Source organism: Cydia splendana, chromosome 16 (assembly GCF_910591565.1).
Source record: "Cydia splendana chromosome 16, ilCydSple1.2, whole genome shotgun sequence".
Classification (NCBI taxonomy): domain Eukaryota; kingdom Metazoa; phylum Arthropoda; class Insecta; order Lepidoptera; family Tortricidae; genus Cydia; species Cydia splendana.
In genome coordinates, this window is record NC_085975.1 from 16,379,613 (window position 1) to 16,392,877 (window position 13,265).

At 40.8% G+C, this 13,265-nt stretch overlaps 1 protein-coding gene across 1 annotated transcript in view; it reads left to right on the forward strand.

Annotated features, from left to right (window-relative positions):
* Nucleotides 1–13,265, forward strand: part of LOC134798030 (uncharacterized) — a 146,314-nt gene that overhangs the window by 129,988 nt on the left and 3,061 nt on the right. Inside the window, exons 2-5 of the mRNA XM_063770361.1 lie at nt 999–1,092; nt 6,791–6,930; nt 10,500–10,681; nt 11,295–11,440. Of these exons, the coding sequence (XP_063626431.1) occupies nt 1,029–1,092; nt 6,791–6,930; nt 10,500–10,681; nt 11,295–11,440 (532 nt within the window). The 5' untranslated portion in view covers nt 999–1,028. The remainder of the gene's footprint in view (nt 1–998; nt 1,093–6,790; nt 6,931–10,499; nt 10,682–11,294; nt 11,441–13,265) is intronic.

Below are 13,265 nucleotides of genomic sequence, written 5' to 3' on the forward strand. Positions count from 1 at the left end.
GAAATGGCGCGGCCATTTTTTTAAATATGCCTCGGCGTGGCAGAGGCCGCGAGAAGGTTCGGTCATAACAAGCCCGTAATTGGCAGAGACCGTCTCGCGGCCTCTGTGCGACGCTGCATTTCGCGCCTAAAATAAAACCGTTAAAACTATGCTTTGCTTGCTCACTCTAGCAAGATGCATTCGTTAATAAACAAGGATGGTATTCCCTAACGGCCGAATTCCCGCGTAAAACAAAGTTTGTTAGGAATGACGTGATGTTCCTGCCCCACCTCGCCCATTACGCGCCGACCGTCGTCGAGCCGCGAACATTCAAACGGAATACGCACTGATAAAAAGTGAAATAAACTGTGGGAATCGTGTTAAATGTATTGTTTTGTCATAAAGACTGCTTTTTCTACAATCAATTGTTTTATTTCGTAATTATACGTATTTTTACATGAAAGTAGAAAAAAATTGGTAATATGAGATTAGAACAAGTCTAGTATAATTCACATAAATAGAATAGAATTCATTGGTATACAATTAAATAACCCATTTTATGCTGAATTCAGTGATATATAGTTTGTATATATCATTCATAGATTTTTTTTGGGAAACGGTCATATTTCTCGCACGCGCCAAATTTGCGATGATCACCCGTTGAGGCCCCGCCACTTGACGTATATTTTTCCAAAATGGCTGCGCCACTTAACCGGCTTGTTATGTCTGTCCGTCTCGCGGCCACCGCCACTTACCGTAGAGACCTCGAGGAGGACAATGCCACTCGAAGGGTTAATATGTGTGACTTTATCAGACATTGTTGTTTGACAATATTACATACAAAGTAGTCAGGGGGGCTCGCGGGCCGCTTGTTGCCGACCGCTGGTCTAGTCTATTAAGCTATTTTACCTCGTCTCTACAACCAAACCTGCCCTAGCCAGTTACGCCATTCATGCCGCGTCCGCGCACAACATTTTCGTTAATTTCAAGAGTGACGGCGAGAGTGACTGTTGTTTTAGTTTTTTTTTTGTGTTAGTGAAAAAGACAAAATGAAGTTTTTACTGCTAATGTTCCTTGTTCATCAGTCTTCGGGCGTTATTTATCATTTAAATTGTGAGTTTATTTAGTTATCATTAACTATTATTAAAATTAAGTACCTACCTATAAACTAAATAAATTAAAACTAATAAAATAAATAAATAAATTTTAAGGTTTATAAGTTTTGCTATTGAATAAATCTTACTAATTTTGAGTATTTTCTACGTTGCAAATAAACGTATGGGTCGCCTGTTGGCATGGAAATTAATGCTAAAAAATTACATTAGTAATAAATATTTGAAAAAATAATTGAACATATAAATGAGAAGGTATAACAAGTTGAAAATAAGTAGCTTTAAAATGCATCGACTGTCCAGTGGCGCCCTCATTGGGGGAAATGTGTTTTCTAATAAGCCAATTAATTTATGTATAAATCAGTAAATTACTATTGTTGTCCTACTGATTCCTACTAATCCTACTTTTAGTTTTTGTCACAAAATGTTATTTTGCTTATTTTTCGCTTTATCAGAGCATTTTCACTTAAAAGTGTACCATTTACTTTTTTTCGAAAAGTAGAAATAACCCAAAAGGTAAATAAACTTTCGGGTTATTTCTACTCAGAATCACCAGGACTATCGAATTAAAAAGAAAAAATTTTTAGTTTTGTAGCGCATTTTCACATACATTTTGTATGGACCGTTACAAAACTGACACCCAAAATTTGTATGAAAAACTGGGGACATTTTTTTTCTTTGTCTCAATGTACTGTGAATTTGAGTTTGAATAACCCAAAAGTTGATGGTTTTTTGAAAAAAAGTAAAACATACCATTTTTCTGAAAACCCCCATCAACTGCATTTTTCAGTTTAGGTGATAAGTGATAAACCAAAAAATAAGCAAAATAAACTACAAAGACCAAAAGTCGGGAATCAGCAGGACAACAATAGCAATCTGATTTATACATAAATTAATTCGTTTATTAGAAGAAGCGCTGGTGGCCTAGCGGTAAGAGCGTGTGACTTTCAATCCGGAGGTCGCAGGTTCAAACCCCGGCTCGTACCGGAATGAGTTTTTCGGAACTTATGTACGAAATATCATTTGATATTTACCAGTCGCTTTTCGGTGAAGGAAAACATCGTGAGGAAACCGGACTAATCCCAATAAGGCCTAGTTTCCCCTCTGGGTTGGAAGGTCAGATGGCAGTCGCTTTCGTAAAAACTGGTGCTTACGTAAATTCTTGGGTTTAGTTGTCAAACGGACCCCAGGCTACCATGAGCCGTGGTAAAATGCCGGGATAACGCGAGGAAGAAGAAGGGAATTGGTTTATTAGAAAACACAATTCCCCAATGAGGGCGCCACTGGACGGATAGTCTGTGTAATTGCTAACATAACATGATAATATCTTGTAATTTTGGACATTGGTTATTTAACTACATATTTATTTTTGAAAGATTATTTTTTCCTTCAATTTTTTTCTTAAAGCCGGCAATATGGCCACTGTAGTACCTATACCTACGTTTATATACTTGCTGTATTTGTCCGTCTCGGCTTTCACGAGATTCTTGTTATTTTTTATCTCCTTTATTTCTCTTTAAACTTAGGTTCATCATCATCATAATTTAAGAGCATGGCTCTTGTCGGTGGAGTATGCGCCAGTTTTCGCGGTCCTCGGCCAGGTTCTTTAGGTCCCTGTAAGACACGACATTTGCTTTTGCTTTTAATTGTTGTTTTAAACTTAGGTTATTTTATAATATTTTATTATTATTCTTTTATTTATCTTGGGTCTTGGGTTAGGGTTTCACGAGTACAATGTGAGTTTAAAAGTACAATATAAAAACACTTATAAAATCTTACAATAAATATATAAACACATTATAAATAACCTAACCTAGGGTGCCGCCGGTAGCGGGGCAAAGCCCAAGCTGCCGGTGGTCAGGGCCGCAGAGTGAGGAACCGACCATATTTATACTACTATAATTCTCTTTATTTATTTCTCATCTTAAGTTAGGTTATTTTATAATATGAATATAAAAGTAAAATATAAAAACACTTACAAAACAATAAAAAATAATATAAACACATTATAAAAAACCTAACCTAGGGTGCCGCCAGCAGCGGGGCAAGGCCCAAGCTACCGGTGGTCAGGGCTGCAGAGAGAGGAACCGGCGGACTATACTGCTATTATTATTATGTTTTATACTACGTCGGTTGCAAACAAGCATACGGCCGGCCTGATGGTAAGCAGTTTCCGTAGCCTGTGTAATGTAAGCCTGCAACTACGGAGGAGTTACATGACATTCACAGTGCCCATACCTCTCTTTTGGACGTAATAAATAAATAAATAAATAAATAAATAAATATTATAGGACAATTTTACACAGATCAATCTAGTCCCACGGTAAGCTCAATAAGGCTTGTGTTGTGGGTACTAGACGACGATATATATAATACATAATTATATATAAATACTTATATACATATAAAACATCCATAACTCAGGAACAAATACTTGTGATAAACACACAAATAAATGCCCTTACCAGGATTCGAACCCGGGACCTCTGCTTCGTAGGCAGTGTCACTACCGACTAGGCTAGGAGGCCGTTGAAGTAGGTACCTAATTTAAGAACATACCCGGATCTGGGATATAATAATATCAAATCTGGATATGTAATAAATTGGCTACTACGCAATAGACAAAATTAATAGGCATATTAACATGTTTTGCAAAATATTGACCCTGACTTATTTTGCAATATCCGAGAACTCGTTTTTAAGTTTCAAGTGTTACAACTCAGAACCGAACAGGATTTCGTTTTGATATTCAAATATCCGCTCTCCGTGTTCAAGGTTCTGCGTCAGAGATTTCATAATTCTATGGGTTTTAGAATTTTATTTTTTTATTGGCCTTAACCGTTTACAGTTTAAAAAATACAGGATTCAAGCAAGCCTCTTTAAACTCCTAAAAAATCGGCATAAGATAATAATACAAAAATATTATGTTATAGGGTCTTGATGTGGCGAAAGGGTGGCGATAAGTTACCACGAACTCCTAGTGTAAGTTTCATTCCATAGTGTGAATGTACGTTCGCGTTTGCATTACTTATGTCTATTTTTGTATGGGATTTTGAACAGCGGCAGCGCGCCAAGCTGGACGTTTTGGAAATTCAAAATCCCATACAAAATGACGCTCGCAAACGCTATCAAATGAAATTTACACTAGAGGTACTGAACACATTCACTGCCACCAATGCATATATGCGTTCACCGTCATACAGTCAGCAGCAGAAGTTGCTAAGCGGGCGAGGTGTTCAAAATGATCTTGACGCGACTTTATTGTTAAGAGAATAAGAGCGTGTCAAGGTATTTTTGAACACCTCGCCCGCTTAGCAACTTCTGCTGCTGACTGTACAAGTTTGTTCCTATGATTCGGTCAAATTGTGTTTTTTGAAAAACAAATAGCCTGGTTGTAATGAATATAGTATGATACCTTTGGGTATGGTGCTTTACCCACGCTAGCGTCCCCTTCCCTCCCCCTGCTGCAACCCCCCCCCCCCCCTTTTAGCATGAAATATGTCCCGGTTGATGGTTTTATTCTATTTTGAGAAAAGTACATATTAGAGTTAGGAAAAAAGTGTCATGGTAAGATAAAATTCTTAATAAATTTTAAACAAAAAAGGTTATATGCAATTTTTGGTAAGGCTCACCATATTCATCTATTAACGTGTTGAAGTTCAATATAACATTACGTGATAGTACTGACAGAAATTGTATGGGGAAAACCAGCTTGTTCAACGGTTACATTTTGTCGATGTTCATCCAGCTATAACATGAATATGGTGCGTCATATCCAAAAAAGGAATAAAACCTTTTTTGTTAAGAATTTAATAGGGATTATTTCTTTCATTGACACTCTTTTCCTATATTGCATACTTTCCCAAAAAAAGCTGTCAACCGGGACTTATTTCATGCTAAAAGGGGGGGTTGTGCCAGGGGGAGGACATTAGTGTGCGTAAAGAACCATACCCAAAGGTATCATACTACATTCATTTCAAGCTGGCTTTAATGTTTTTGTTCTCCCCATACATTAGAAGATAACTTGACCGAATCACTAGGCCTTGCCCTCTGGCAGTGAATGCACTCATTACTAAATAAGTTTTTGACCCTAATACACGTTCAAATGGTGTGATGTGTTGTAGGTACCTAATTAGGTGTAAGGTATAATAAACTTTGTTATTGTTGGAGTTAATAACTTCAGTTGGACGCAGATAATTGCAGTATTGAACTTCACCTGACCTGAGCCGTGGCCCTAAGAAGTAGGTATTATCCTTATGGGCAAGAACTTTGCCCGAAGCGGTGAAATTTACAATTTTTACAAGCTGTTATTGTTTAAAATTAGACCCACGGCCCGATTCGAACTTTAAGATACGTCAGTTAATAGATCTAGAAACGATATGGATAAGATATGCCAGTGTCACATCTAATCCATATCGTTTCTAGATCTATTAAGTAACTGACGTATCTTAAAGTTCGAATCGGGCAGCCACTTTCCATTATTCAGTTGATCTGAAACTTTAAGGGCCCCACTGATTAACAGTCCGCCGGACGGTATCGGCCTGTCAGTTAGAACAAAATTTCGACAGTTCCGAACAACTGACAGGCCGATACCGTCCAGCGGACTGTTAATCAGTGGGCCCCTTTACATACATGTGTAAGTTGGGTAACAATGCAATGTTATATACAGTTGTAGTGCATAACTTATTTTCCATCGTTTTTTCACGGAAACGTGCGAACGTGTCTTGCTATTTCAGTCAGTCTCGGTACAAAAAGTACTGATGTTGATTGAAGTAGCACGACAAATACGAACGTTTCCGCGAAAATATGATAGAATAATTGGGTCGCTTAACTTCTAACTGGGGTAAATCCATTCGACCTTCTCAGCAAATATCTACCCTGTTACCTTTTCTTAATACCAAAATCGCATAATCTGACAGATGGATTTACTCGACTTTGAAGTTAAGCGACTCAATTATGCACTACTACATCTGTAGACGATGTAGACAGGAGGTGGCCATGGGAACTCTGTGATAAAAAAGGTGACATAATTGTGTTTGGGTTTGTTAGAATATTAGTTGCCCGTTGAAAGAAAAGTACAGTCAGCGATAAAAGCTTGTATTGAAAATGAAACTATTGACAATGAACTTATTCTTATAGGTAATAAAAATTGTAGTATCGCTCGCAAACGTAGCTTGATAACAAATAGCCGGTCAAACAAGTTTGTCAGTAGAAAAAGGCGTGTATCTAATTCAAGTTTTCTACCCTTCGCGCCTATATTTTTTTTAATGTACCGCTCTTTTCTACTGATGCAATAGGGGATATTACTGCAATGTTCTGCCGCCAGAGTGCAGCACTACCGACTCAGTAAATACATAGACTAACTTATAGATACTGTGCCTTTAACTGTTTTTGACAAGTTTTCACAGACAATAAAATATGACATTGATGCATCAAGGCGGTTTGTTAACAGGGGCCTCCCGGTAAACGCGAAAATCGAAATTTATCTGCCTCTTTATCGCTCGAATATTATGCAAGAGCGATAGGAGATTAGATACCGAAATTTCGATTTTCTTGTTTCGCGGTAGGCCATGTGATTGACGTGACGTGTGATGTGTCAATGTGGTTTGTTTACTGTATGTGCCACAAAAGTGCCACCTACGCAGAGCTTTGCCTAATATTCCCTATTGGCTTGACAGACAATAATTCACGTATTTCAGTCACGGAGTACAGCAAAATGCCGGAGCTGTATCACATGGACGACTATGACACGTGCGTCGTGGAGCCGGGGGGGACTTACTGCCTTTTCGACGCCGATCTCTACTCGAAAGACAACTCCGAACTCATGGAAATGATAAAGGTAAGTACTGAAAAGAAGGGAATCGAATCACGAAACTTTCTATAATGGCGTTATTCATAAACGCATTACAAGCCTAAAAGCTATGAATCGTTTGTTTTTATCTGTCATTTTGACTTATGTATTTGCAAGAAAGGGATAAATTCAGGCTCGTAGTTTTATGATTAAATCTTTACTCATTTATTTTAAACAAAAGAATTTGCTGAGAAAAAGTGGGGCTACGTTACTAGTAACGCCATCTGTATCTTTGGGCGTGAAAGGCTCACTTTCTTTGCCTTCTTAAGGGCACACATAGTCAAACAAGTCCCTTTCAACCTCACAACACAAGGTGTAGTACTTAAGTGTTGGGAGAGATGGCGCTGTAATTAAAATACATTCATTATTTTAATTTTATCATTGCCTTCCCTTCAAGAATCACTCTATTGATAGGTGAAAATCGGATGAAAATCCGATCAGTAGTGTGTTTATCTCGAAAATACAAACAAACACACAGACAGACGCGGCGGGGGACTTTGTTTTATTAGGCGTAGTGAATTGATCTCTACCAACAATATAATATTTTAAATAAACTTTCGCGTTTTGAACACATATTAACTCAGAGTTAGACCAAGAAAAGTCTGCAGCGATTTTGATAGCCCGCGCAGTGCAAGTGTTATTTATACGTCATAATTTCATAGACGTTTGACGTTTAAAATAATACTTGCACTGGGTGGGCTATCAAAATCGCTGCAGACTTTTCTTGGTCTAATTAACTCTATCAACTTATCAGTTATCAGTTAGCCGCGACAACGACCAGTGAAACCTGTGTCGAAACGTCGTTAAATAAACGTAATACAATAAATTCGCGATAGACCCGTCTCTACCAACAAGTTATTATACCGGTTTTGAATGTATAATTGATTAAGTGACTCTGCAAATGCCATATTATCAATACATATATCACGTAATTATATCCAAAATCTGACATTAATTCGAGTCACTCTAAAAGTTTAAAATTTACATTAATGATTAATTCCGTTCATATTGTAAATACAAATATTGAATTACATAACGGTAGTATGACTGGTACGTGTCAAAATTTAGCGACATCGATTATAAAGCAACTTTTATTTACTCTCGCACTATTTAATATCGAACCAAAATGGCCCCCGTCAAACCAGGCTATGGGATCGTCCATTACATCACACAAAATTTCGATTTGTTTTAGACCCTTCTCCCCCTGTACCTACATAGGAAAACGATAGAGGTCTTTAATACGTACTGTCACAGTGTCACACTTGGATTGACCCCCCCCCCCCCTGTTGCTGTAATGTAATATGTGGATGAACCCTATGCTTGTAACCACGGGCGTAGCCAGGTTTTAGTATCGGGGGGGGGGGTTCCAGAAAATAAAACGACTAAAAGTACATAAAATAACCCTCACACAAGAAAAATATTAGAGACTAGCTGTGCCCGCGGTTCCGCCCGCGTGGAATTCTGTCTGTGTCAGTAAGCGGCTAATTTCTAATCCTAATTTCTCTCCCTCTCCCCTGGAGGCGGAACTTGAAGTAAAGTTGACAGATGGATATGCTAGAGGACAGTAGACCATCACTAAATAAAACTACACTCCAAAATCAATAGTTTTTTTTCGCCCTTATTATAATTTTACACGTGATTTTAACGACAGAGTAGGTGTATATCGGACGATACAGTAAGGTATACGCACGCGAGCGAAAACGAAGCGGCCTGCCTGGCTAGAGCGCCACTCACCGTGGTCTTCTTCAGACTCCTGAGGAAGAGCGCGTGCCGTTTGTAACCTCAATGCGTTGCGAGACTTTCGCGAATGATTCGATTTTTTTCGGGAAGGCATGGAAATGTGTATATAATGCGAGTCCCAAATCGTTTGACTCCGCAAACGACCAGTGCCGGATTAAGATATTCTGATGCCCTAAGCATTTCTAGACCATGGTGCCCCCTCTCCCTAGGGTCATCAAGATTACATTGAATTTTTTTGGTAAATTGAGTGACGTTCATTGCCGCATTACAGCTGAGAATGGAAATCAGTCATATCATTTTATCACGAAAATTGACAGTGCCGTAGCAGTAACTTTGCAACAGAGTACCTAATGCTGCTGTAGTCGCCATATCTTAGAATGTAATTGAAAACGCGAGCGGAGCGAGCGCGAAAATTTTTCGATATAAAAACGCAATTTGATAGACAGTTGTACATTTTTACTTTTTAGTATGGAAATTAGTCACATATTTTTATCACGAAAATTGACAGTGCTGCAGCAGTAACGTAGCAACAGAGTAATGCTGCTGCAGTCGCCACCCGAAAGTCACCTTTGTCATATCTTAGAAAGTAATTGAAAACGCGAGCGAAGCGAAAATTTTTTGATATAAAAAACGCAATTTGATAGACAGTTGTACATTTTTACTTTTAGTATGGAAATCAGTCACATCATTTTATCACGAAAATTGACAGTGCTGCAGCAGTAACGTAGCAACAGAGTAATGCTGCTGCAGTCGCCACCCGAATGTCACCTTTGTCATATCTTAGAAAGTAATTGAAAACGCGAGCGAAGCGAGCGCGAAAATTTATCGATATAAAAAACGCTATTTGATAGACAGTTTTACATTTTTACTTTTAGTATGGAAATCAGACACATCATTTTATCACGAAAATTGACAGTGCTGCAGCAGTAACATTGCAACAGAATAATGCTGCTGCAGTCGCCACCCGAATGTCACCTTCATCATATCTTAGAAAGTAATTGATGCGATCCGATAATCGACGATGGCGGAGAAATCCAAAATCCAAACCACCGTATACTGTAGGTAATAGTTAGTAATCAATGAAATATGCCGCACGCCTGTTCTTATTTTAATTCTATGAATGTTAATATTCTGAACTTTTCGGGGGGGGGGGGGGGGGGTTTGAACCCCCAACCCCCCCCCCCTGGCTACGCCCGTGCTTCTAACTGTTGATAACTCTTTGATAACTAAAGGCCTGCACAAACCGGCGGCGGAGCTGAGTGCAGATCACATTAAAATGAATGTATATTTTTTCCTATTTCAATTACATTAAGGTATACTTACATTTGAATGCTCTGAGATCTGACACCAACCTCGGAGCATCACGGAGGATTTTTACTCCGCGGCACCGAGGAGCACGTTAGAGGGTACCGGGGAGTGCTTCCACAGTTCGGCGCTCGCGGTATCGCCAGTGGGGAGACACTCCTCCTTTCGGGCATTCTCGGCTCCGTTCGGCTCAGTATTGCTCCGAGCAATTATTAGGGTTGACACAACTTGAAGTCCCTTTGCGCGCATGACCACAGATAAGTTACGAATTTTAACAACCCTAAATAGCCGATAGGGACAGTGCCATACATTAGAGAGGGACAGCATGATTCGTCCCTGAATCGCTGTCAAACTTCGGTTTTGTAGGAAGTGTCCTTTCTGTACGGTAGTACTATTATTTTATTCTGTGGTGTCGCGGAGGATTTTCCCTTCGTGTGCGCTGCGCGTAGGAAATCCTCCTCGATGATCTGCGCCAGTCTGCGCTTGCCTTAACGAATTTCACGTATTTCTAGGAATACACAGCCTATGAAGTGAAGCATTTCAACCATACAGTCGTGCATCGAGCGTTGTGCGTCCAGAAAACTTGTAAAGACTTCATGCAGAACAGGAGTCTTGAAAACGAGGAGGACTTAAAAGCCGTCCTTGAGGCGTGCGTCGATGACGAGCTGTGGAAAGGATACAAGCTTAACGCCAGGTAATGTTTAATTTTATAGCTCCGTACAAAACTTTGCTCACGGAGCACTTAGGGCGTCCTATAATTGTGCCATTCTCGAGAACGTTCTCAATTTTCTACGGGAAAAATTCTGAACCGAGAACATTTCCCATACAAAGGAAAACGTTCCCGAGATCGGCTCAACTCGCGTCCGCTAGCTGATGAGCCTGCCGCGAAAATAGAAATACGCAAATTACGGGCATCTTTCTCTTTTACTCCAATGAAGGCGTAATAAGAGTGACAGAGAAAGATGCCGCAATTGCCCAGGTGAGCGGGTTAATAGCATGAGCAACGCTAACTGGCGCGGGCGCGTGCGACGGATTTCACCTACAATATGGCACCCGCGTGGGTCCGTACGTGCGCCTGCTCCGTGCATACGCGCTCTTTATGGCATCACTTCCGCCTGATATAAGTAGTCATTTATAATCATATGTGACGTTCCACGGGTAAATGTATCTTATGGCGGTTGACGCTTACGTCGCGTAGCAACGCATTAGTATTGAAGAGTCGTTAATAAGGTACCCTTACCCGTGGAACGTCACATATGATCGCAATGTGTAGCCTGAAAATAAGATTATTTTCATATTTTTTATAGGTTATCCGAAATAACATACTGCAAAAAACACGGTGAAAAGAGTTCCCTCAGCATCGGAGACTACGTGGTCGGAGCTGTCTATCTGATATTGATCATTTTGAACGCGGCTGGGACATCATACGACATCCTAAAGGGCGAGAAAACAGGTAGACATTACAATTAGGTACTTGCTCTTCAATACATTAATCTTCCTATAATTCGTTTTTTTTAGCATTAGAAATAAGGTAAACAATCTTGATGTGTCTTTTAATTGAAAAACACATTTTAAAAATAAGTTACGGCAAATATGTAACAATTATGAATCTAATACAATAATTTATATTGTTCTGCTTTCAGAAGTAATAGTTATTGATTTTTAAAAAGCGTTTTTCATTTAAAAGACATGTCAAGATCGCTTATCTTCTTTCAAGTTCTTTCTAATGCTAAAAAAAAACGAACTATAGCGTTTGTCCCGGCTTTTTGCCACGGCCCGCGAGAGCTTAACGTCCGCTCGGCAGCAAACTAGGTTTTATTGGGATTCAGGCCCGGTTTCCTTATGAAATTTTTCTTCACAGAAAAGTGACGTAAATATCAATTGATATTTCGTATACCTATCACGGTCTTATCTGTCATACATTTTATATGGCGGTCTTCTGCACGTTGACTCACAAATTTCATCACACTTCTTAGGCCCATGCACTTGCACCATTCCAGTAACCCGGGGTAACCGGTTAAACCGTTAACCTAGTGTCTAATTGTACTGGTAACTCCAGGTTTAACCGGCTCATCATCATCCTGGCGTCAATCCCGGCTGTGCCCCCGCGCGGGGCGCGAGGACCCGGGGTCCGCCTTCCGACTCCTTCGTGACCACTTTGCCCGATCTTCGGCATCCCTGGTAGTGAGTCCGTTGGCACGCATGTCCTCCTTGACGACATCAAGCCATCGCTTCTTGGGCCGGCCTCTTCTTCCCGTACCGGGAGGAGGCGGCATGGCCAGGCATTTGTTACCCACGTAACTTGCCGGTCTGCGCGAGACGTGGCCATACCAACGAAGGCGACACTCTTGCAGTTTGTCTGCAATGTCACGGACGCCAAGACTACCCCGAATGTGGGCGTTTCGGACGCGATCCTTGCGTGAAACTCCGCACATCCACCGTAGCATCTTCATTTCCGTGACACGCAGTTCCTGCTTGTGCCGCTCTAGTAAAGGCCAAGTCTCGCTGCCGTACAGAAGGGCAGGTCTAATGATGGTCTTATAGACCTGTCCCTTCAACTTAATCGGCATTTTGGGGTCACAAATAACCCCAGTCATCTCCCGCCATTTGACCCAAGCAGCGGAAATTCGGGCTTTGACGTCGCTGTCGATGTCCCCGGTAGTGCTAAGTACAGATCCTAGGTACTTAACTTGATCCGTGCGCTCGACCATGTCCACGCCTATGCGGACGGGTAGAGGATCTGTACTATTGCAGGCAATGTACTCTGTCTTCGCCACATTTAGTTTAAGACCGCCGTTCTCCAGCGACCCCCTCCATCTGTTCACACGCTGGACAAGTCGGCCCTTATCAGAGTCTGTCAGCGCGATATCATCAGCATACATGAATAGCCACGGTGGCTGCTCATGGTAGTCTCGGATGCTGGCTGACAGGGCGTCTAATATCACGCTAAACAGAAACGGGCTGAGCACAGAGCCCTGATGTACTCCAACAGTGACAGAGAAGGGGTTGGTGTCACCAACAGCGGTCCTGACTATTGAATCAGAATCGTGGTACATGTCCCGGATAGTGTCAATATAGGCCTCAGGTACAGCCTTGGACCGCAGCGCCCACCAGATCATCTCACGAGGGACACAGTCAAAGGCCTTTTCCATGTCCAGAAACAGGAAATGTAGAGGCGTGTTCTTTGCTCTGTATCCCTCCATGAGGGTCCTCAGGGCAAATACAGGGTCCATCGTTCCGCACCCTGGCCGAAACCCATATTGACACTCCGAGACTGT